We start from the raw sequence: 26,973 nt of genomic DNA, 5'->3' as shown, positions 1-26,973 counted from the left end.
ATACACCCCCCAATCCAAACTGCCCCTTTGTCTTTGATGAAATATATTCTGCAGTATAATGAATTATAAAATTAAAAATTCTCACAAGTACTAATTCAAAAAATGGATGAGATAGTTACTTATTTTTATAAATTAGGAAACTGATAATGAACTGAGGAAAGATGCAATACCTTCATAGCCAACCTTCTAAGCTGGGCTTGTTCCTGGACACCCTTGATATCATCAACAGCAAGACCAACAAGCAAATTCATTATAATGATAGTCATGATCATGACGAACAACACAAACAACAAATAGGCTGGACCTTTAAAATATACTTCACTGTCTGGATCATTGAATATGCTATCAAACTCCAATTCCCCAATCATCATAACACCAGTTTTTATTAAAGACTCACCAGGTGTTTCAAATGGATCCTAATGAAGGAAATTAAGTTCATGATAACTGAAAAAATATTATCATAAATTAAAAAAAAAAGAAAAAGACAGCAGTTTTAAAACAAAAATGGAAGAAAAGAGTGAATAACTGAAAGATAGTCATAAAATACCTGGTTCTGTAAGAGTGTGTAGAACGCCAGAGCAAAGGCTACGATGAACAAGAAGAAAACAAATGAGAAGTTTGCGAAAGTGCTCAAAATCTGTATGAACATGATGACATAGATTCCAAGGAAAGGGAATTTGCTGATGAACATAACAAGCACCATCCAAGCTAAAAATATAGATATCGATCCTATTTCCCATTGCCAAACCTACAGAAATGAGAAAATCTCCATGAATATGCATGGCTATTCTTGAATTGAAAAATATTGTCAATGAATTTAATGGCTAGTATTACACACACACATTTTCGATTACATACACAGTGATGAAGCTTATATTGAACATGGGCAAAATTTTGAAAAGTGACAATTTTTTATGTCCTAAATTTACTCGCATGCAGAAAATTCACTGACAATTTACTGCCACGCGATTCACTGAAAAAAAATGCAGAAACAATTCATCAACAAACTGATATAGTGAGTGAGCAAGTGATAGATTAGTCAAGGAGTTGGTGAGCAAATGAGTCACTCATACGGGCACTTAATCAGTTGCTACACATTTCGTCACTCATACAATTACTGACTCGCTCACTCATATGGTCACTCAATTATTTATACAATCACTCACTTGTACACTCATATGGTCACCCCCTCGCTTATTTGCTAGCTCATTCACCAACTCATTCAGTCACTCAACGACTCTGTCTGTGGTCACTCACTCAATTGTGATGAACTGTTGTCAGTGAAGAAATTGCAGTGGTGACTTTTCTGTTAGTGAATTTTCCATAAAATCAAATTTCATGAACCTGACTTATGTTTAGATAAGAATATCTGAATGGTATGCATATATAGTTTTCATAATGTTTTTTAGAACAATGAAAAATTCATTCATTTTTCTTATGATGAAATCTTTCTCATCTTATCTACAAAATTTGGTTATCAATCAGCAAATACATCTTGAATTTTCTATTTTGCTATTTGTGAAGGAAGACACTGATAACTTTGTTTAAAAAAAAACACAGTTTTGACACCAAGTTACTTTAAATGGTTTCAATACTCCCGTGTGTCTATCTATGGGCATGTGTGTACATTCTCCATGCGCTTTGGTTAATATTCATCAACATTTGAAAGCAACTGTCTAACCTTACAAGAGATTTGGTTGTACCAACACCACATCTTGAAAGAAACAGGTTGTGAGGGAAAGGGGGGGGGGGCAAAAATAACAATATTTTTTGCTTCTTCTTCCAAAAAAAAAAAAAGACAAAAATTTGAGCCCTTCTCCTTTATTATATCCATAGTCTGTGAAATTTACCATATAAAGAAAAAAAATTATACCTCTCGAATTCCCGTCTTTTCAGAGCATTCACTGATGTCAGCGACAAAGAGCAGAGCAGAAAGGTAACAGGCCCATTCAAGGAAGTTCTCAAAGTTAAGATAACACATACCATTCTGATACATCTGATAGGTCTGCAAAACATAAAATATTTGAAATTAAGAATTTCTAATCCCTCAACTGAAGCACGCAGTAAAAAACCCATAAAATGTGTATAAGTTAAAAACAGATAAACACACCTAATCCAGCCATCACAGGAAATAAACACTAATTTTTCAAGACAAAAATAATTATCAAATGTCATTTAACGATCATAAACATATAAACATTATCTGAGACATTTGCATTGCAAGCTACAATTTGACTTTAACAAATTATTTGAATATTTGCAACAACTAATTAGACTCGAAATCGATTAATTGTACAACTGATCATTATCAAGACAAATAGAAAATAGTTTTCATATCAACACAAAAAACAAGTTACCGGTTATCCATCCCCTGCCCAAGGTCTCTGTGGAAGGGATGGATATACTTATATGTTTTATGTGTTAAATAAATTTGTAAAACAAAGAAAGATTAAACTTTAAATGGCACTTGCCAGACTACACCTAAAGATATTTTTTGTTTAATATTGGTGTTCTCACATGGCTTTTTCAGAATTCAACCAGGCGTCACAGTGGGGCAGATGTGGGATGCAGATCACAGCACTAGCAAAAACATGAAAAAAATCACAATATATTGTGAAAAAACTGACAACATAAATGAATTAGGGCAAGGGTGTAACAAGGATTTTTTCCCCATGGGGCAAATATGATTTTGCTGATACCACAACTTTAAATTTGATAATTTCACAAGTGTCCTCTTCATTTCCACCTAAAACTTCTGCCCATTAAATTTTGTCTATCAAAGCAGTTGCCCCCTACCTCCCGCAGTGCTGGCCCAGCATTAAAGCTACACATGCACTCAGAATGCACATTCCAGAGTGTACTGATTCAATAGAAATTCCACAGAGGAATGTGTTTAAGGTGCATGTACAGTGAAATAGTAGTAGTGCTGTGACAGCAATCATATCCACAAAACAATTTCATACAGAGAACTTCAAAATACTTTTGCCGAAGAAATCATTATTCCTTGATCTGATCAAATTACCTCCTTGAGTAAATGGATAACAGCCAAGACATAAATGAAGTTTTTGCAGACCTCTAACAAATGATGTTCAGTTGCTTGTCCACATTCTCCCATAAATGGCTGACATGTGGAATTCAAAAACCAGCTAGACAAAAGAAAAAAGAAAAATTCATTCAAGAAAAAGTGAAATGAAATGTTAAAAAAATATTTTAAAAGTATTCAATCATGCTGAAAAGATAGTTTTTCTTATTTTACTTTATAGGAAATACCAACATCTAGAAATGGAGTGAAACCTCATTACACACACAATGATACTCGATATGTTGATAAATTCCTCTACAATGATATTTCTTTAAGCCTTGTGTAGAAATCCATATAGTTCCTATGTTAAACTGCTGCTTCTCGATTTTACAATTATCCCCCTCTGCAAAAATATTTTTATTTTTTTTGGTCTGCAAAGTATTATTATATCAAGATTTTACTGGAAAAAAATGACAACAAGCAAAAAAAAATTCAGTAAAATAGTTCTATGGTGTTTGGTTAGAACATAATTCCAAAATCACAGTTTTGAAATATAAGCATTTTCATTGTAATTTAAAAATTAAAAATAAAGCATTAAAGCATACACACAAATACAAATGAAAATATCATACATCAGCATGTCGTTTAGCTGTACACACATATTTGTGCATTTCTCTCACTTCTAATTACTTATAATTAGCAAGATCTACTTTAAAATGAAAAAGTCATTTTTTGGAAATATCATGTTCTGACCAAACACTACAGAAATATTTTGTACCATTATCGGAATCAGGAAGAATGTGATCTCAAAGACATACCAGCATTTAGGATCTCTGATATCTTCTGCAGGACATGGAGGGGAGGCAACAATGACATATGTTGTTAACATCACTAAGAATATGATGAATATGAAAAGATTGCTATAATAAACATAACGTCCATAATTATCCCATTTGTGATGAAGAAGACTAAGGCACAAAGGATGATTCAATAAGTTCTGTCGATTAAAAGTTACCTGCAAAGAAATTAAAGAATTTGGATATAAAAATAAAACACAAAAATTGTCCTATATTTTAAGGTTAAAATATAAAAACGGCAATTCAAACACAATGTAATAATACATCATTGTATTTTGGTTTTTGTTTGATAATTTTTGTAGAAAAACTGCCATTTTACATACATATGCATAAGGTATAAAGCTGACAGAACATTGACACTGAAAAATCTGGTTTATTTCCCAGACAATTCTTTATTTTCAGATTTTTCACAATTGAAGTATGGTCACAGAGATCTACACAGGACCAACCTTTGCAGGGGGCACATCTGGATTTTCATCCAGAAAAATTTTGAGTAGCAAACTTTCTAAAACCATTTAAATTAATGTTAATCATTTAAAATAGCAGGTAAAGGTATTTCCTTTCAACATTTCTATTTTTTTATTGTTTGGTCTGCTTGGGAGTGGGGGGGGGGGGGGCAAGTGCCCCTGTGGTCCTCATTCCCTTGCATACACTTCTGTGCAGTCATGATGTTTCATAATTGTAAATAAAATTAACATTTTTCATTCCTTTTCCCATGGGCTCAGTTGCTCTCCTTAAATTAGAGAACCAATTTAAATTATTTAATATTATCAATTAATATCCTCCATAATATATTTGTGTACAAAGATATAAATTAATCTTTTAAGGAATCACTGTGTGTGTTTTGATTCAGGTTCACTTGAAATCTTTCTCTATTTCTTTGCGACTAGTTCAGAAATCACCACCTATCTCTGATAGGTGTGATCAGGTATCTCTGACAGCATTCAGTAAATTAACAATGATTGTCAAGAGAAATATTTACTGAAACAAAAATTCCAAAAAACTAGTTAATACCATCAGCATCAAAGGGTGATTGCATTTGAGGATATCTCTGTCATCACTGTATGGTTTCGCTTTATCTCTTACATGGCCGTCAGATTCATAAAGGTCAGATCCTAGAATAAAAAAAACAGATGAAAATTCATAAAATAGAATTTAATTTTTATACTATACAATCATGAAATAAACCCTCAGAAAATTTAACTCAATAAAATAATCAGAAATTCATAAAATCAAATTAAAATGCTAAACTAAAAGTTATAAAAGTATTTTGTATGAAAGGTAAATAAACCTGTATAGGAATAGCTGGAAGAACTGTCAGATGAGCTGTTGTCATCACTTACAAGGTCGTACAAGTTCTTCTGATAACATGAAAACATATCATCAAGAAACTCATAGTTATATGTAACGGCAAGCTTCTTATCATCATCAGAAAAATCGTTTCTTTTCACACATTTTGTAAAAACATACTCCGCAACATCTGCAACAAATATGAAAATGACAAAAATTACAAAAAAAAAACCATTCATAACTCATGTTGCTTCAAGATATGGCTCATTTACAATTTTCCAGGCAGCAGGAATAGAAAAATAAAAAATTTGGTGTCCATCTGATGTCTCAAACCATATCAAACTTCCTATAGCCTAGAAGTTCCGTCCTATAGCCTTAGCCTTCCTATATTAGAAGTTTTTACTGTAGATCTGCAGTTGAAATCAGCTTTAAAAGTACAAGAAATCAAAAAATTGTGTCTTCATAAATGAAGTGTCATTAAAACAGAGGTTGAGGTTTTATGAGATTGGTATGAATCAGAAAGTAGTATCACCAAGTAGTCACTTTCATTCTTATATACAGAGAGATTGAGAACTCATTGAAAAACTTCAAATAATAATAGAACACATTTAAATAAGCAATTTTTGCCATAAAATGCATGGTCATAATGGAAGAGCTGAATTGGTAGATGGTGCTGTCATTGAGCACGTAAAGCGCTGGTTTTTCCTATTTATAGTCATTTCTATTGTGTATTGCAGAAGGAATGACTAGTTTCATGAATCAGGAAAATGCAGAACATATATTTCCTGTATGGTGCTGTGGACGAGAATGCTTTGGAAACCCAAACATTTTTACAGAGAGGGTTTTCAAACTACACACATGCCAAATCAAAAAACCTTTGAGCGACTACATCTGTGAAAACATACTCCTTTGACAGTGGCATGTAGGATACAGGAGTGTGAGGATGCCACATGCTGCAGAGGATGTTCTGCTGCATACAGCTGAAAAAAATCGTTCAGAATGTGCCACATGAGCTGTTTTTTGTAACATAAATGCATCTCAAGTGACAGTTTGGTGAGTTGCTGCTTGTGTGATGACCATGTATTGCATGACAAAAATCGGTCTATTAGTTCCGAATCAACCTATATATATATATATATATATATATATAGAGTGAAAAATCTTGCACCACTGTACTTAGGTGAGGTCTTCATATACATTGGGACGTAACATATTTTTCAAATGTGAATTGATGATAGAAATAGTCAGCAACAGTTTTGTCCCTGAAGTATTCTTTGAAGCAAGTTCTGAAGGCAATTGCTGAAAAATGTGTTGTTATATCCAAGGTCTCTGCGTTTTAATGACGCTCAAAACCTTCAGGGTTAAGTAACATTATGCTCTATGGGGAATAAACTGAAACTGCAACTTATAGGTGTTATATGTAGGGATACGTAAATTTTGCAAAATTTTCTTTTTAAAATCAGAAATTTTGCATTTATTCACAATAACGAATTCCAAATGAAAAATTTCACTTTCGTTTGCACACACACAAAAACAACTCGAATAAATGAACCATTTTAAATCAAAAATTTTGCATTGAAAAAAAAAGTATCTCTATTTTATATTACTTATATTTTTCAAATGCTTTTTATAGCATCATTTTCCGAAATTCAAAAAAGTTGCATATACAATCGGGTATATAACATAACTGGTGGATATGAAATACAGTTGAGAAATCCTTAAAATTTGACCCATTCACGTCTATACATTTTTATCTCTGTTATACCCTGCTTAAAACTCGCTGTGGATATAACAAACCAAAAAAAAAAACAAAAAAAAAAAAACGGCTTAACCCAAAAAAAAAAAAAAAAATATCCAGATATAATACTGCAAAAAAACACAATGGATGGAATAGTTACACTTCCTAATCAACAGATAGCACTGAATATTATAATTGACAAACTTAAGCGCTACCTGTCGATAATAAATTTAACTATTTTGGCAATTAAAATTTTTGACATTTAATAAAATCTTGTCTTGCTGTGCAGAACTGTATCGTCTTATGCTTTTCGAATTATGAAATTTTTGCTTGTTGTTATAACTTTGAGATCTTTTTATTGGTAGTCTCAATTCAAGTTGAGATTGGTGGGGTACTGGTGGCTAATTCGAATGTATTATTAATTGGTGAATTCATAAACATCTGTGGGGATTATTTTTTCTGAATTTTTAATTGTACAATACTGTCAACTTCAAAGGGAAAAACCATTAGCATAAATTCAAAAAAATCATTAACATTTCAAAAAATATCTGCATGTTGTTGTATATTTTATCTGGTTTTTTAAATAAATTTCCAGATACCAATCAAAAACTATATTCATGCTATATTATATTTCAATTATGTGAGGCATAAGCTTATTTTTCCCACGATAGTCTCAATAATGCATATATGTCATTGCTACATAATCTAATTTCAGCACTTCTCTATAACATACATGACGGTTGTTACATACACTTCTCGAATCACCTAGGGCTATGTTATAACTGAACTCGACTGTATTTACATCTAACACAACGCCAAAGGGGGAAAAAAAGTGATGCTTGTGGTTTCCCTTTCAAGTACACTCACAAGTACTGAGCAAAATTATGATTTTCCACTTCAAAAAGTGTAAATTACCTAGATTTCACGAAAAAGTAATAAAAAAAAATCGATTTCAGCATTTATTCGTCAAAGTTGGCAAATTTCACATTTATCGCATTTATTTCGTAAATTTCGCATTTATTGCGGTTATTTCGTAAATACAAAATTTACGTATCCCTAGTTATATGCAAATGGTCTCAACAACCGAAATTTTCATAACCTCAGTTTGCATATTTGTTTATAGCTTTTGCAAAACTTATAGCAGAAGGAGATGTCTTCTTCATGTATAAGCAGCATTTTACTATGGCAAAACTGTGGCTCACAATAACTGAGATTTTAAATGATTAATATTCACAAAGGAGATATAATTATAGAGATTGTAACATTTTACCTGGCATTCGACGTATCAGTCTACGCAAGGGTGTCTGATGCATTCCAAATTTGTTTCTGTCAGACTCATTTCTTAGAACTTTCTCCCAATTAGAATGAGACAGAATTTCCATAGCCACATCTCTTTTGAATTAAAATAAAATAGATATTGGAATGAAAATCAATGAAATGAGTGAAAAATGATTGGTAGGAGGGTTAAAAAAATATTCATTGCAAAAAATACTTTACTGATTTAAATTTGTTGTGTGTGGCACTGCTAACAATTTTTTTTCGGTACTTCCATAACCTTTGTTATGCATTTCATTTTATTGCAAACTAACAAATCGCAAGTTCATAAAATAGAAACTTGCTGCTACAGTCCTTTCACAAACACAAAGAATGCAGGCTTTGTACATAGCTAATTAGATATAGGCTCTCATGACCAGTATTGTCAAAAGAAGATTTAAGGGTATTGTCAACAAGGAATCTGCCAAAATAAATTGGATTCACAACTTTCATGAATCTTTACGCCAGTGGCTCTCAACCATATGACTCCTATGAGGTACGAGGTACTGGGATATTCTAAGGAGCCACGGGTGTATAACAAGGGGGGGGGGGAGCCATAATAGGTTGTTGAGGGGGGGAGGGACACAGAGAACTGTGAAAAAAAGTTTAGATGTGAGGAAATAAAGCTTTTAAGAGAACTAAGGTGGTGGGGGGGGGGGAAGTGAGACTACTTTCAGAATCCAGCAGACTTGCTCATAGAATCTTCACGCATGGGAACCGTGCATGTATATCCCAGGAGCCTTGTGTCCATAAGGGGCTTACACAATGCAATTTTTGAGAAAAAGTAGTAAATACATAAGCTGTTACTTCCAGATAAGTACAGAACTTCTAAATGATCCCTCAGCCCACCGAGCCCATGCTGTTGCGATGGACCTGAATAGAGCCAAGACTAAGAGGAAAGCTCACTAGACTTTAGCCCAGGAGTCTGGATATCAACCTTATTTAAAAAACTTTTTCTTTACTTTAAATTTATTGAAAAAAATCAAATAAACTCAAATAAAATCAAAAGGTCTTATGACTGGATGAGGGGACCCCCCAATAAGACAGGGGGGGAGGGCATGAGAAAAAACTATGCTTCAAAAGGGGAGCAATGGTGGAAAAAGGTCAAGACACACTGCTTTAGCCTAGAATATTTTTACTGCTTATCTCTTTCACACCCTGTGTGCACAAATGTGGAGAGTCAGTTTTTATCTCTTTAGATATTCTTTTTTTTTTTAACCTTAGGGAGTTCAACTCTGACTCCAAGGATTATGTGTGTGTTATCTTTGAGAAGTCAAGGCAGAACTCCTTGAGGTAAAAAAAAATATCTACAGCGAGAAAAAACAATGAACCCCCCCATTTGTGAACATGGTTATGAAAGGGGTATATAAACATGGAAAAACAATTTTAAAAATTGCTAGTAATATTTTAATACAAACCAAAATATATAAAAAAAGAGAGAAATGTTAAGAATTGCAAGTTGAACGTACTCATGCTTTTTATCGATAGCCCAGTCCAAACAATTTTTGCCATCCTTGTCACACTGGGCTATATTGGCTCCCCATTTCAAAAGGAGTTTGACAACATCTCTATGCCCTTCTCGTGCAGCTAAATGAAGAGGCGTAGTCTGAGAAATATTACATTAATTAGCTCACCATACATCATTTGGTACTCACAATCATTCATTGCCAAACAGATGAGTAATGGAACACTAATAATAAAATAAGTGTGTACCTTTGTCTTTTCAATGGCATTCACAGGACAGCCAAGACTTAGCAGAGCTTGGCAGCAGTTTTTATACCCTTTGGACGCAGCACAATCTAGTGGAGTCCAAAGCTGACAATTCCTTGAAAATGGCATTATTGATAAACATTTATTAGTACAAAAACGAATGACAGCAAGCAATTTTTTTGTGCTTTAGATACTTTTCATTTACAAAAAACTGTCTTTAATGGAAATGAAATGTTCTGTTACAGTTGACACCAGTTATTAAAATCACGAATAATGTCATCATTTTGGTATTGTTATCACTTTTCAAAAGAACGGAGCGAATCAATATACTAACATGGGAAAAAATTTGTTTATAGTTATCGGGACTATGGATAATGTTCTTAATTTTTTTTGCCATCAAAAGTTTTATTTTTTGAGCATTCTGAAGCTAAGGTTTAACCAAACATTTCTGTACATAAGGTCGTAATTGGTCTGTAGTGTTCACTGTGGTCCATGTACATGTGGAGCTGCTTTTGCAATGATGTCCCTATAGTGAAGTCAAATATATGTTGAAAAAAGTTTGTTCCTTCAGTTTTTGATCAGTTTTTTTTAGTTGACCAGATTCAAATTTCTTTTTTTTTTGAGAGACTTTTTCAAGGGATCTATAAAATGTATTGTTACAGTGAAAAAAAATAAATTTTAATTTGTGGTATACATTAGGCAGTTCTATTCTACACAAGGATGACGTCACTCTCCGCTATCATATGAAGGTTTTAACAACTGGATGTTGCGAAGATATATTTTGGAAAATATATGGAGCTCCAAGGAAAGATTGAGAGATTCTGTGTCTCTGTAGTCTAGTGGTCTAGGGCGTTCACTAGGAAAGTGAAAGGATGTGGGTTCGATTTCCCGCAGGCGCAGTTGAATTTTCTCTCTTTCCAAAATATATCTTCGCAACATCCAGTTGTTAAAACCTTCGTAGTTCTATTCTAATGTCTCATAATCACTGAATAACAAAAATGCAGGATTTTAGCCCAATGGGAAAGAAAGAAGTACCACTTTAGAATTAAAAAATGGAATAATTGAACATATTGCAACCAGTTATGTAGGAAAGAAAAACAAACCTGGTTTACTAATATCTGTTTACCATATTCCCCAGTTGGTCAAACAGGATGTATGGTCACCATACTTGAAAACATGATTTTCTTAGGATATAGCTATCATTTGGCTATTATTATCGGAAACCCAGAGTCCCAATGTGATCACATTAAGCGGCATGGACTGTACTTAAAATTATGTTGTGTAAAAAAATAACCAATCAATTTTTCAATTGAAATGAATAAAGTTTTCAAAACTTTTTCTTGACTTCAATAAAGAAAAAGTGAAACTTTGATCTCTTGATGGCTTTTTTAAAATGTTTTGGCCTTCAACCTTTATCAAATTTTGAACATTGTATAAGCCCCAGAAGAGCCATCAGAAGATTCATGCAGCTAATTTTGACTCATGCTGAAACTCAAATCAACTTAATGCTAATATTTGAAAATGACTAATGGATGGTTTAATTGAGGTATTAATCAATACCTCATGAGCACAAAATCACACTCAAGCATCACTCTTGGATGGCATCAGCAAACAACACTGGCTTGAAGATGCTTGTAATAGATTCCCACTCACAGAAAAACCCTAACTATTCTAATAAAGTGGCTTATTTAGCATACAAAACTTATTTTACCTTGCTACCACATTTGCTCCGTTGTTCACTAGCAAAGTGATCATTTCTTCATGTCCCCCTAATGCAGCAAAATGGAGAGGTGTATTTGAATTATCATCATCACATGTTACTATATGTTTGATATGCTTTATTAGGATTTCAGCAACTCTAGGATGAAAAAGAAAAAAAAAAAATTCAAAATTTCTTCAGTTTTTAATTAAATTCTTGATTATTTTGAAAAATATTTATTTGTATTCCAGCAGCCTCTTGGGAAAAACAGCTGAAGATGATACATAGTAGTTTAAAATCTGCACTTAGAAATTCAGATGTTTTTCAAATTATATAATAAATATAATTTTATGCAAAAACCCCAACAGACAAACTACCCAATAAGAGATGTCTGAAAAAAAAAGGCATTCGGCTACAAGTTTCTATTTTATGAACTTGTGATTTGTTAGTTTGCAATAAAATGAAATGCATAACAAAGGTTATGGAAGTACCGAAAAAAAAATTGTTAGCAGTGCCACAAACAACAAATTTAAATCAGTAAAGTATTTTTTGCAATAAATATTTTTTTAACCCCCCTACCAATCATTTTTCACTCATTTCATTGATTTTCATTCCAATATCTATTTTATTTTAATTCAAAAGAAGAGATGTGGCTATGGAAATTCTGTCTCATTCTAATTGGGAGCAGGTTCTAAGAAATGAGTTTGACAGAAACAAATTTGGAATGCATCAAACGCCCTTGTGTAGATTGTAACATTTTACCTGGCATTCGACGTATCAATCTCTATAATTATATCTATCAATTCAGATTTGAAAAATATGTTACGTGCCAATGTATATAAAGACCTCACCTAAGTACAGTGGTGCAAGATTTGTTCATTTTTCACTATATATATATATATATATATATACACACATACTATATATATATATATATACACACATACTATATATATATATACACATACTATATATATATATATATACACACATACTATATATATATACATACATACACATACAGGTTGATTCAGAACGAATGGAACGATTTTTGTCATGCAATGCATGGTCATCACACAAGCAGTCTTATTCTAATTGGGAGAAAGTTCTGAGAAATGAGTCTGGCAGACACAAATTTGGGATGCATCAGACGCCCTTGCGTAGACTGATATGCTGAATGAAATTTAAAAAAAGGCCAAATATATTAAAAAATTTAGAAACCCAAAAACTTTTTCCATAAAAAAACTAAAAACTATGAGAAAAATATAATGCAATGCCTATAAATCATGGTGTCTTCACACATGAAGAATAGATACCTTCTTGATTCTCACACCCCTACTATGCGCAGGAAATCATGGTCCTTTTGAACAGTTATGAGCAGTAAATGCTTAGGTCATTGTTTTACAAATGCGGATGATTATATAATTTAACAATTCTTGAATACATATCAGTAAAGCAGCACACAATTTTTGATCTTTTTTGTTGCACCACGGTCATTTTCTGCACATGAGAGCTAATTAGACCATGTCCTACAATTTATTGTCGATTCCGAACAGCAGGCTTGTTTTTTATATTCATCAAAAGGTTGGTGTGCTAACCCCTCGATGGGAGACTCCCTGCAGTAGCGATTTTTGCTGCGGTCAAGTCGATTTTTTTTGGTTTTACCCGTGTCAGGAAAGTTTTCTGATAAAGACAAACCAGGTATCGAACTCGTGACATCTCTAAACATCCTTTGGTATTTTAGGTGAGTCAATATATTTGGTTTCTAATTAAGTATCTCTTTTAGAATGTATGTTATATATATATAAATGAAAGTAATATCCGAAAAAATTTTAACACATGATTATAAAACTAAACTAATATATGCTTTTGAAATAATTTACATATAAATAACAAAATTCCAATTTGAGTTATACACACAGAATGTAAAAAATACTGCCTCAAAATTATAGAGATAAACGTATATGATTTCCCAAAGAAAATTAAAAAATTTTTCATAATGTTGGATATCCCATGACAGCAGAGGCATCGAAATGAAGAAAACATTGAGATGAAAGTTGCCTGGTGGTCCGTATATACAGGACTCAAGACCTTGAAAAGGGAAATGATGCATTGCATTGTATTGTATATTCATTAATCATTATTCGGGGGGGGGGGTCTCAAACAGCCTTAGCCCATAGGTTCTGTAGGCTATGCATGAAAGTACTTTGACACAGTGTATAAAAGACTCAATAACTTTCATTCTTCATTTAGATGTGCAAAAATGCCATGCAATGTTAATTTGTAACTGCAACAGATGCCCTTCTATTTTGTCTACTGGAGGTATTGTGAAGTTCAAGCCTCAAATCATGCCAGCAATACAGTAGAACTTGGTTAGAGAGATAAATGGCTTTTCTCAGCCCAAGATATCAAGAAGGAAACAATTTATTTTCTGTATATTATGCTGAGGTGAACTCGGAAAGAAAAGTGATCTCTCTAAACCGTCCCACTTGGGGGCCAATTTCTGAAGTTAAGAGAGGCTACTAATGTCTCTACTTCAGTGCCTCATGCCACAGTGCGTGAAATAAGAAAGGCAGGGTCGTGTCTCCAGTGTTGTAGATGGTAGCATGCTTGCTCGGTATGCAAGAGGGCCTGGGTTTGTGTCCCGGCGGAGACAAGATTACTTTTCTTTCTGAGTTCACCTCAGCATAATATCCAGAAAATAAAATGTTTCCTTGAGAACTTGGCTAATTCAAACTTTGGATAATTTGAGCTCTTGCAAACTCCTTGAGTTTTCCATCTAATTTAATGTTAAGTTTTTTTGTTTGATTTTTAATGTTTTGGATAATTCAAAATTGAAGGGAAAAAAATCATGATTTTCGTATGAGCAAATTTAGTTTGGAAAAACTCCACAAGCCAGACTTTGCTTTTCTTGATCAAGTATTTAAACAAAAAGTTTTTTTTAAGATTAATAAAAGTTTAAAAATTCTGTTTTTTTATCAGTTCTTTCTTTTATAATTTAATGCCCATTCTATCATTGTTCAGCTAATGTGCATTGAGACCGTATACCACTTAATACCGATTATGCTTTTCAACCTATAGATTAAGGTGTGCCATTCAAAATCTGAATTTTTTTTACCATCATTAAGAGTGAGAAAAGTATTGTAGAGTACATGTGTTGCAAAATGTTAATGAAAGTATATTTCCTTGATAGGATAAGATATATAAGCAAAATTCGGGAAACAGTTTCGTAAGGGATGATCATGAACTGTTTCTGTAAATCAGGTTTTGAGCATGGTCAAAAAAATTGCAATGACGATGATTACAGAACAGTGGAATAATGTAGAAGGTAAGATAAATTATAATAATAAATTATTCAAATTTGGGAAGAAGTTCCGTAACTGATGATGAAATTTTAATAATTGGTAACTATTATTCTATGTAAATATTGACGAAGTTGCAATTTGTAATCATTTTACAGACCCATGATAAATTAAATGGATTATTTGAACTTTTTCCTAGTGACTTTGGACTTCAAATTAACAAAATTCAAATGCAGTCTCAGTCATTTGGCATTTTTTTGACACAAAATAAAGTGTTCCAGACTCCGCTACAAAGCTGGGCTGGAAGAGATCTTGGCAACGGGATAAATCCAGTGGCAAAGTTTTGGCATTCATTCATTCTGTCATCTGGCTCATCCAGTCATTTTACAGACCCAGGATAGATTAATTGGATGATTCAAACTTTTTTCTAGTGATTTTGGACTTCAAGTTAACCAAGTTCGACTGCAGTCTCAGTCGTCTGGCTCATCCAAGTTGAACATTTTTTCATTACAGAAAATATTTGTGACACATTTGTCCTTCCAAAGCTTTTGAGAGTTAGCCCATGATAATCGAACTTGTTTGTGGTGCACATAAAATTTCGGAAACAAATGTATTTTGTGGCACACAATGTTGCTGCTTTCTATACTTCTACAAACTTTTTTTTCATGTACATTGAGATATTACACAGTTGATAATTTGAAAAACTTCACGTAGCAAAAATTTTTGTGATGAATACAAGCACAGTCATCTCTGTCTGTTGTTTTTCTCGGCCATCCAGTTTGTTTCTTTCTGATAAAATCACTTTTTCTTGGTAAGAATTTGCCAAGTAATACAATAACTGACTCATTTTTATTAATTTACCCGGAAAATTGTGAAAAAATCCATCCATTCACTTCAAACATCATACTTTTAAGGCCTCCTTCCAACTTTATGCAAATTTGTTAAACTTCTTTGGGAAATCACTGTTTCATACATTTTTCTCTATACTTTAGAGACAGCATTTTTTTAAATTTTTTGTTATAAGTCAACTTGGAATTTTGTTATTCATGTCAAAATTATTGTAAACACATAATTAGTTCTATAATGGTGTGTTAAAATATCTATGGATGTTGTTGTCTTTCATATTTTATTTTAAAAAATATGCATCGTCCATACTTTTGACACATACTATATTTTGCTCTACTTCATAGCATTGTTAATTGTTATAGATTACCGAACATGTCCATTCATGGCTGCCAGGTGTATAGCTGTTTGTTCATGTTCATTTTTCTTACATAAAGTAACGTTATGATCAAGCAAAATCTACAAAAAAAATCATAAATGAAAGTAATTAAATCATATACATTACAATTTTATTGAGTTTAATACATCTCAAAGGAGACGGTAATGAAAAATGATAGTTTTCACTGTAGCAAACATGTTTTGCCACAGAATTTGGTGGCAATAGAGAAAATTGAAGATTTTCTCATTACTCTAATTTAATTATCATCAATCTAATACAAATAACAGATATTTTGCATGGTTCCTTGAGTGTTCAGAAATTGAAGAAATATGCCATTAATTTTATATTAAAACCCACCATTTTCTGCAGTGCAATTCTTCAACTTTCCAATCACTTCAATTTTACACACATGATCAAAAATCGCAAAAATACTTTTCAGTCTACTCATATTTCCATTTAACTCACCTAATCTTTAACATAAACGAATATGCTTTATATCTGGCATATTCTTATTAACCTTTTAATTGGCAAGCATTGAAATATTCAGAAGAAAACCATGTTGAGGGAGGGGGGATGTATTAAGCAAATGAGGTACCCTGAATGCTATTACAGTTAAATTTAGAAGAGTTGATCCACTTTGCCCAAGAATATTTAGAAGACACCAACGAATAAGGCAAATACACAAAAAAAAAAAAAAAATAAATAAAAGTCTTAATGCATTTCAACACCAATGGGTGCCGTCTTCAGAGGAAACATTTAACCACTAGTTTCGCTGACCGAGTTTCCCATTTGGGTTGAATACCAAATCTTCACGCTCGGTTGCTCAGCGGAAGAAAGTACGTCTGTTCACTTCAAACGTCGTGGTCAGAATGAAGCTGTGAGCCTGCGTGAGATACTAATGCAGCGTCCTGATTGCATTAGTATCTCACGCAGGCTCACAGCTTCATTATGACCATGACGTTTGAAGTGAACAGACGTACTTTCTTCCGCTGAGCAACCGAGCGTGAAGATTTGGTATTCAACCCAAATGGGAAACTCGGTCAGCGAAACTAGTGGTTAAATGTTTCCTCTGAAGACGGCACCCATTGGTGTTGAAATGCATTAGGACTTTTATTATTTTTTGTGTATTTGCCTTATTCGTTGGTGTCTTCTAAATACAGTCAAATTTAGTTAATGGAAAGCTCAAGGGAACAGCAAAAACTTTGAATTATCTAATTCATCAATATGGGATAACTATACTTTCTCAAAAACCAAAAACTTTCAATAATTATAAAAATGCACTGAATGATATCACATTTCCTATACCTGCATAAACCACAAACGATCATGAAAACTATTTCATTTAAAATTTTTAATTTTGTTTCTTTTGGATACTCTTAAACATTGCACAAAATCTTCAAGTTAATTCAGAATCGTTATTTTAGAGAATGAAAAATGTAATTTTTGAGCTTCAACGTTTATTTTTTTCTAATATGCCCATAGCTTTTGCAAGTGTTCAAATAGGGGTCTCTGTTGCTTTTTTTAGGTTTGTTTTCACCCTCCTTATGAGAATATTCAAAGTGAATTTATTCCATACTTCATTTATGTCCACATCCACAGTTTTTTTCCCTAGAATTTAACTAGAGGTATAGTATTAATCTTGTTTGAACACAGTGAAATACGCTGAGCTATACTGATATTCCAGAATCAATGAACAATAATGCTGTAGAGACATTTTACCAGACAAGTGACTGGGATTCAATCATTCCAGCTTTCAAACATTCCGCTTATGTAGAGATTGCCACTCTCTCTCTCTCTCTCTCTCTCTCTCTCACACACACACACCTTTTCGTATTTCCTGAGTAGTCACTTTTGCATCTACTCTTGGCAGGTGGTAATTCAAGAACCGGCAAAACTCCAGCTGCCCACGGAAAAACAAAAGCTGTTGTGGACTAGTGTGTGGGACAGATGATGGAAACATTGCTTCTTATTGCTAAGAGCCACAACAAAAAATTTCAGATTTTGTTGATTGTAATTTTTTTAATGATGCCCACATGTTATATTCTCGGAAAGATAAGTAAACCACGAAATAAAGAAAAGGATAACCAAAATTTAGCCAGAAATTAGGAGAAAATAGACATTTTGCAAATGGCATATCCAAATCCAACTTCAAATTATCCAAAACATTATGAAAAATAAAATTGAACAGAAAATTTTAACATTAAGTTGAATAAAAAACTCAAGGAGAAATCCGAAAATTTGGATTAGCCAAGTTTGCTTGTATATACCCAAAAAAAAAAAAAAAAATTATTCTTAATATTTAAAAAATATGGGATGCTGCACTTTAGGTACCACACTGAATTTATATGATTTATGTAGATTTGCATAGTATTATTGGCATAGTAGCATTGTTACTTTGCTATCATTGATGAAGAATCCACAGCAATATGTCTCCTCCACACATGGTATTTTCCTCCAAAATACAAGGGTAAAAAAAATATTTTTGCTTGGTTTGTGAATAAAATAGGAGACATATGTATTTTTGAGCCATTCTGCTAGTAATTATAGAAACTTTGTGAACAGTTCACAAGAAAAATCGAATGCTTAGGAGTTGCTTAGAAGCATCAATGCTGAAACAAGCTTAAAATATAAAATGCCTTTATTTGAAAAATATAAGAAACTCGTGTTATTTCAGAGCAACACTGCCATAAAGGGTTGAAGCAAGATTTATGGTAGCAAAACCAAACATAAAGTTAGAAGTATTTGAACGCAGTTCCATAAAAACAGAAAGAGCCATACAATGCAAAGAACAGATAAGGTTCAAATAGCCAATTCAATTGATTCTTAAAGTCCAAAATATTTAAGAAATATAGGGAATCTGTCACTCAAATTTCCAAGCATGGAAAATAAGGGTATATCCAGCCATCATGCCGGTCTCCCTTGCTGTTTTCTGGCATGACATAACAAGAAGGATATACTGCAACAATAAATTAATTGAAAAGCCATTTTGAGTATGTTTGTGTAACCAAAGTTTTATTATTCCAAGACCTTAAATAATAACATTCGAAAACTCTAACCTGCACTATTTCTTCATAACCTTTTAGAGCTGCAATGTGAAGTGGATTATTATCATATCTGTCACAACGATCAACAAGCACAGCTCCATTAACATTACTAAGAAGCACCTGGGGGAAACAAAAGTAACATAATTGGTTTTGTGCACTCATAAAATGTTATTCACTGTCTTTGCCCGTAAGTATAATGACTTCAAAGGCATCAGATATTGTCTAATAATGAATAATAAGCTTAGAAGTAGCATAATTACTATGCAAAATATACAAAAAATGATGAAAAAGTGAAATGTGTAAATTTACTTGTATAGTTACAGAACGAGTTTGTAGGTTGTAACAGAACTAATATATAAATAAGCTTTTTAAACCAATTAAAGTAAAAAGTTTTTATAATGAGTACATCTTATAAGGAAAATATCGCTATGGATGTAATGAGTGATTCACAAGTTATTGTCAAATAGCTAATGCTAAAGATACACTAAATATTTGGCTAAATGTGTGAAAAAATTCTTGCAAATGTCGGTTTTTCTTCCTTTTTCTCCAAGAACTAAGCTAAGGATGACATTTATTATTACACATACTCCTCATAGAAATTACTCTCAAATCAAACAATAAAAATTCTGTAACTAACCCCATAATATAGTATAATGTAAAATTGTTTTAACCTCTTCTTCCTATTTTTGGTCCTCCTCACTATACACATGAGTCAAGTGATGATTTTATTCAACTTTTATCTTTTCTGGGACCACGGAAACAGAACTTGTAGTTCAAAGTCATTTTCAAATGACAAAAAAATTGTGCTGAATAAACTTTGATTAGCAAAAAAATGTTGACGAGTCCATACAGCCATGGAAGTGAGCAGTGATATACTAAACGAGAATTCTGAGTGTGTGATTTGTTGGCTAAATTGCTTTGATAATACAAAATTCTATGCAAAAAGTTCTTAGAGAGTAAGAACTGCGGTGAAAAAATCAATTTCATGACTAGACTTCTGTTGAATCATTAATATTAAGGCGAAACAATATACTAAAAGGTATTTTAATGCAGATAAAACAGCAATTTTCAATAATTTCATAAACTGACAGATCAAAAAATAAAAAATTACTTATAATGAGAAGTCAATAAAAACCAAAATCTTTCTTGTGATTGTTAACTTTAGTTATAATGAACTTTTGCTATATTAGGCCTACATGGAGTTGGCATAATTAAGGAAGGTTAAGGCAGCTGATAATTTTCACAAAATTGGTTCATGTACGTATTGAACTATTTGGGGTCCATGTATTTTTAAACAAGAAAGCAACATTCTAGAACAGTGTCCAGATAAATGTGTCACAGAAACCTTGGTCATATGCAACGTATTAGTAAAATAAGAAAAAGAAATAGCTGTCATTTTGAATGCTTCTCTTCCATGTGACAAACTTTTGAATTTGACTTGATGACTGACTGACCTTGAGCGCTTCTGGATGATTTTCTTGACAAGCCCAAAAAACGGTACTTTGATCCATTCTGCAGACGGCTTGGATGTTAGCTCCAAATTCAAGCAAGACTTCGATAGCCTCTTTATGCCCTTCAGCTGCTGCAAGAATCAGTGGCGTAAAGTGGCCATTGTCACGACATTCAATGCTGGCATTGCTAATCAATAAATCAAAGAATTTTTTTTTTCTTTTCAACTTTAAAAGCATCAAAAGTTTTAACACTACTCAAAAATTTCTCGGAACAAAAATATATGAAGCAAATATTTCAAAAAGCATTCATTGTAGAAATTAATTACTTTTCAATAAGGAAACGAATCACATCGATACAATTGAATGCAGCTGCTTTATGCAGTGGTGTCTCCCTGAATGCATTAGAAGAATTGACTTGAGCTCCATGATCCACAAGACAAGTCATGATCGCCACATTTCCACACACAGCAGCTACGTGTATTGGTTGAGTATCATCTTCTTTCTTAGCTTTCACATCAGCTCCTGGAAATGAAAACATGGAAATTTTATATTATGGAAAATAAAAATCAACCTCAAAAAATTTCCTTTTTATTTTCCATGAAACGTAACACTCTAACCTGCTTCAATAAGTCTTTGAACTATATCCAAGTCACTCTTATTGACAGCTAAGTGAAGAGCAGTGCACATGCTATTGTTTTTCATTTCTATATACTAAAAAAAAAACAGATTGAAGTGGTATGATGAATATTCTATCATTTGAAAACAAAAAATTACTTATCATTCCATAGACAGATCTAACAGATCTCTTGGGTTTAAACATTTTAATTTTCAAAAAAAAAAAAAAATGTAGTTTCTAAATTTTTTCCAGAAAAACTTAATAAGTGTTCCAAAACTATTAATTCATTTACGTATTTATTCATAAATTAAAAAAAAAAGATACCTCGGATAAGGTTTTAAGTCCATAACGTTTCTTTACAGCTTCCAGCAAAAGAGAAACAATTTTCTCGTTACCCGTAGAAGCAGCCAAGTGTAGAGGAGTAGACATATTTTCATCCTCAACCCTGGGTTCCGCATCGGCCTGCAGCAGCAATTCTACAACTTCTGTATGATTGTAATAAGCAGCACAATGCAATGGCGTCATTTCTTGCTTATCATATTCCTTGCATATAAAATTGGGGTGGAAAAGGCAAAACAAATAAAGAAATTCTAATATATTTTCAAATATAAAAAAAAAATCACTTTTTTTTTATAAATCATTTATCATTACTGTTAAGATTATCCAATATTACACAGTCACAGATTATCACTGTAACATTACCATTAGTATAACATTTGTGGTGTAAATTATACAAAGGCTGAAGGTTCAAATATAATAATTAGTTAGATATTTATAAATCTCTAGATTACAATCCATGCATAAAAAAAATATTACTTTTGTTAAAGTAGGCATAGTTGCACAGGGTATGGCGATTAAAATCAGCTTGATTTAAATCATGATTAAAATAAAGATTTGAAATCACAATTAAAATAAAGATTTGAAATCACAATTAAAATAAAGATTTGAAATCACAATTAAAATAAAGATTTGAAATCACAATTAAAATAAAGATTTGAAATCACAATTAAAATAAAGATTTGAAATCACAATTAAAATAAAGATTTGAAATCACAATTAAAATAAAGATTTGAAATCACGATTCAAAATCTTTGAAATCATGATTCAAAATCACTTGATTTATAACAAAAATCATTGATTTAAATCACAAAATTTGAATTACTTTTTTCCTTTATTTACAGGGTGATATAAAATAACTACACACCATTCTCTCCAGATAATTTTTTTACTAATTAAAATTACAAATAATTGACCATTCGTAACATAAACAATTGGCAGCTGCCTTTGGCTGCGACACAAAGCTTCAAATGCTTTGCAAAATTTTTACCTTCATGCCACACCTCTCTGAAAGTTTATCCTATTCCCAACTCAGAGCTTTCTTCAGTGATGCCAAACTTCAGTAGCTCTTAGTACAAACCCTGTTCTCCAAAATGGACCACTTGCTGTAATCCATCAGAATGAGATCAAGGGTATATGGTGGCCATTCAGCAGATCTGATGAAATCAGGAAAATGACCCCTGCACCACTGCTGGTTAACTTTTGCTGTGTACGCTGCTGCTGAATCTTGTTGGAATGTTGAAATGTCTTTTCCAAAATGCTTTCGAGACTATGCAAGCTTGCAATTTTTCTGGTAAACAGGTTGATCAATTTTGACAGTTTTTTCCTACAAAAACGAGAGGGGCTCACCATTGGAACAAATCCCATCCCAAACCACAAACCAGGCTCTCACTCAAAAATTTAGAAAAAAAGTAGAAAAACGTAGGATGGGGGGGGGGGGGTAGCCCCTTAGACAACATATAAAATCATAGCATAATAAAAAAAAGCCCTAAAAATTTTTTTATTAAAAAAAAAATTAATTTTTTTTTCTTAGCACTATTTCAGTATCTTATAAGACTAACTCAAGCCAAAGCAAAATGACAGAAATGACTTGGTTACCAAAACCATTTTTGGCCAAAAAAGTGCACTAGCAACCACAGATAAATCTTTTCTGTCTCTCTCGTAATATATATTACATTATTTTTTTGGAGTCTTCCAAATTACAGAGTCTGTCAAAGATCTGATGTAAATAAGTCAAGATGAACCAGATGGTTTTACCGTGTTGCAGCCTTTTTTTTTAAAGGGATTTGTTTATATTTTAGTGTTCAATACCAGTGTAATCGTTTTTGAAAAATGAAGCACTTTAATTTCTCCCTCCTTGCTGAGCATTGGAAATACTGTTTATGCCTCTTCATGCCTTAAAAATACAGAAGACAATTGAATGCAATTAGGTACCATCGGAGTCACAAGACCTAGAATAGGCCTATGTACCCAACAGCTTTGTTATGCAAACTGTTGTGTCACCTGTACACAAAATGTGCACCATAATTTTGAATGAGGAATGTTACTTACTGTCCAAGACCATGAAGTAATAAATACAAAATTATTTTTTTTTTCAACCAGCAGAAGCTTTTAATGACTACTCTACTTGTTGAACCTTCAAACAAAGCAAATGAAAAATTAATAAACCACCAAATGGTCTACATACCCCCCAACAAATAACTTTAAAAATGATACAATTTTTGCTTTGGCAGAATCATTAATTGCAATCTACTACATTTGTAATATTTGGCAATGATTCCCTGTATTCCTTATATCAATTACACAAATTTTGTTAATAGGATTTGGTAAAAAAAGTACGAAAAGCAGGACAAATACTAGAAAGTAAGACAAAACCAGGACATTTTACCAAAAAGTAGGACAAGTGAAAGTCTGGTTAATGGTTGAAAAAAATTAATTTTGCTTAGTAAGCACAACCAGTTGATTTAAATCAAATTAATCAGACATTTTGAGAAAACATCATGATTTTTCAAACCATGTAACCACAAGAGCTTACATATTTACATACAGTGAAACCTGTCTGATACAGACACTGTAGGAGAAGAAAACCTGTCTTGAATGTAATCAAAAGATAGTCCAAACAATGATTAGTGTTTGATGCTCACCTTTATATAAGAAAAAACCTGATTAAATGGAATATTATTTCATTCTCTTGATGTTCCACTGTATTAGCATAAACCAGGGTTATCTATTTCATTTTTTAGTTACGAGCACAGTCTATGCTCACTTTTAGAGGAGCATCACATGGCTGCTCTGATAATAAGCTCTCACTCAAACTAGTGGAATAGTAATCCTTTTATTAGTTATTGGGAAGTTGATCAGTACTTTTGAGCACAAAAAAAATCAAACACAAGCATCAAGAACTTTTTAGTGCCACAGTGAACACTGCAGCTTATAACATAGAAGGCAGATGATACACTTTGTAAACATAAAACATGTGTATAGCTCTCACATAATAAATATGTTACGAACATACATATACACACAATGCTTTCTGGCATGCACTAATTCGTTAGAAGACTTCCCAGAGGAATGTATATGAGGTGCATGTATGGTCTGTAGTAGCAGTGAACTTTGGAGAGTGAAATACAAGCCTGTCTCCACGGTTTTTACTAGGACTTTTATGGGGGGGGGGGGGCAAACATGATTATGCCACCCACACCACAGCAAAATGCAATGATTTTATAAGTGTATTTTTGCTCTGTCCCTAAATTTGCTGCTTGAGGGCGTTCCCCCATCTAGTTCCAGCCCCACTGTTTCGCACTCAAAAAGTCTCTATAAAAAGAGCAATCAGGCTAACAAATTCCGCAGAGAGCAACAGGCCTACAATGGTATACTATTCAATCATTACATTTCATACATAATTAGAAAAATTGATGGCAGCACTACACATAACAAACATTACACAGAAACAAACTTTATGGACGAGGTGCACGTCTGGTTTAGTAGTAGTAGGCTAACAAATTCATGCATAAGGTGTAGAAACAATAATTTATCAACTTTTTGCATCTAAGTTTGGTAGACAACACTAATTGAATACACATTCCTCAACAATCATCTCTATGTAAGGTATAAGACACACACAAAGATGATTCTGCATGCACTATTTCTTTAGAAAAATTTTTCAGAGGAAGTTGTATGAGTGTATATGTAGGGTTTAGCAGTAAGTAAACACGACAGAGCTTGTGAGCAACAGGTTGAAGATGGCTTGCACCAGAATCACTCTTAGAAATGAGAACAGGCTCACAGTAATTTAAAAACATATTACAATTTTCTTTTTGGAATATTGTGACAAGGTCGTTGCACTTCAGAATATGCAGTGAAATTTTTTTATGAAATATGAACAATATAAGGAATTGGGAGAAATTATATTCATCCCGGCAAAAAATGTGACAATCAATTCACACTGGAACTGCATCAGGAACTTTGTCAGGTACAAACAATTGTGTTTTTAATAAAAAAATTTGAGGTTCATCAAAATAAGAGTTTGTAACACAAAAAACTCGTGTTACAAACTTTTATAAAATTTTGTAAAACTTGACTAACCTCTGTGTTCATCTGCTGGCATTTCAGCAACAGTTCAGCTGCAGCTGCATTTCCTCTGACTGCTGCATAATGGAGAGGTGTCATTTTGAAGTCATCTTTGCAGTTAACATGAGCCCCATTGGTGACCAAAATACATATCACAGTTTTGCAAGTGCCGACACGTAAATTTGGTTCTTCGCTGGACTAATCAATAAAAAAACGATTGAAAATGATAGCTGTTTTGAACAAAGATAAGATTTGAACATAAGATTTAAGCGACTTTTCTATTGATATGACTTTCAAATTAATTTTAAAAATGTAGAACTATGATATGAATACGTATAATACAGTATATCACATTCGACCTACCTCAGGCTTTAAAATCTCATTGTATCCATACCGAGCCGCAAAGTGTAAAGGAGTTAGACCACCATCACCTTTAACATTGACATCTGAATAACCAAATACAGCACATAGAAATTATTGAAAAATAGTAGATGGTTCATAAAAATGATCACATCAACCAAATCAAACCTTGTTCAACATTGGCTTTGTGTATTTTAGGCTTAATACAAATACAAATACAATGCCACAACAGACAAAATGCCCAACGAGGTGGCTAATAACCGTCAGGAAGGCTTTGATGTTGTTATGCATTACATCATATCATCTATTTCGTGATGACTAAAGAACTGTACAGTGTTATTCCTCCAACCATCCAAACAACAACCACATTTCATATATAACAGAAATGCATTCTATTGAATAACATTAAGGTTACCCTCCGAGCAGTAGTCACATTCGGGGGTACACAATGAGTTGATAAGAAATGCATTGGACGTGTTTTAGAAAAGCACAAAGAAATTGTTACTTACATATTGTTATGCTGCCAAAGGCCAAATGGTATAATTTGTTGTCAATAATGGAAAGGAAATGCAATTTTGCTTTTATATTTCCATGATGGCTCACTACTCCACCTCATGCAGCACACACACAATGACCTTGCATCCCCTCTGGGGATGTTGAGACACTAACAATTGGCTTTAAGTAAAAGTGAATCCAAACTTAGCTATGTGCCAGCATTAAGTGTACAATATATAATTTCAAACCAAATTTCTGCAAGTTTGGTGGGATCACCAAATCGAAAATGGTTGATGTCATAATACATAAGAACCAAGAGATTGGAGCAGGGGCCCTTGACCTTTTGTGATCCATGGACTCTGTCACACACACCTTTGCAAAATGATATTCAGCACATAATGATGTAAAAACAATGTTTTTCTCATGCATGCTCACTGACAACACTA

The 26,973-nt window shown here is 32.9% G+C and overlaps 1 protein-coding gene across 1 annotated transcript in view; it reads right to left on the bottom strand.

The window, feature by feature from the left end:
- The window catches only part of LOC149089106 (uncharacterized), a 60,718-nt gene that overhangs the window by 15,863 nt on the left and 17,882 nt on the right, over positions 1 to 26,973 (bottom strand). Inside the window, exons 4-22 of the mRNA XM_089237245.1 lie at positions 26,036 to 26,118; positions 25,688 to 25,870; positions 21,590 to 21,808; positions 21,267 to 21,360; positions 20,976 to 21,171; positions 20,653 to 20,836; positions 19,211 to 19,318; positions 16,146 to 16,234; positions 11,643 to 11,789; positions 9,935 to 10,046; positions 9,691 to 9,827; positions 8,178 to 8,299; positions 5,171 to 5,359; positions 4,894 to 4,994; positions 3,841 to 4,037; positions 3,023 to 3,146; positions 1,874 to 2,005; positions 548 to 748; positions 171 to 416 (exon numbers count right to left, since the gene is read on the bottom strand). Of these exons, the coding sequence (XP_089093371.1) occupies positions 171 to 416; positions 548 to 748; positions 1,874 to 2,005; positions 3,023 to 3,146; positions 3,841 to 4,037; positions 4,894 to 4,994; positions 5,171 to 5,359; positions 8,178 to 8,299; positions 9,691 to 9,827; positions 9,935 to 10,046; positions 11,643 to 11,789; positions 16,146 to 16,234; positions 19,211 to 19,318; positions 20,653 to 20,836; positions 20,976 to 21,171; positions 21,267 to 21,360; positions 21,590 to 21,808; positions 25,688 to 25,870; positions 26,036 to 26,118 (2,864 nt within the window). The remainder of the gene's footprint in view (positions 1 to 170; positions 417 to 547; positions 749 to 1,873; positions 2,006 to 3,022; positions 3,147 to 3,840; positions 4,038 to 4,893; positions 4,995 to 5,170; positions 5,360 to 8,177; positions 8,300 to 9,690; positions 9,828 to 9,934; positions 10,047 to 11,642; positions 11,790 to 16,145; positions 16,235 to 19,210; positions 19,319 to 20,652; positions 20,837 to 20,975; positions 21,172 to 21,266; positions 21,361 to 21,589; positions 21,809 to 25,687; positions 25,871 to 26,035; positions 26,119 to 26,973) is intronic.

The sequence above is a fragment of the Pholcus phalangioides genome, unplaced genomic scaffold (assembly GCF_987345545.1).
Source record: "Pholcus phalangioides strain wild (caught in Gottingen) unplaced genomic scaffold, Ppha-v1.0 ptg000002l_1, whole genome shotgun sequence".
NCBI lineage: Eukaryota > Metazoa > Arthropoda > Arachnida > Araneae > Pholcidae > Pholcus > Pholcus phalangioides.
This window is presented reverse-complemented; position numbering and strand designations above follow the sequence as displayed.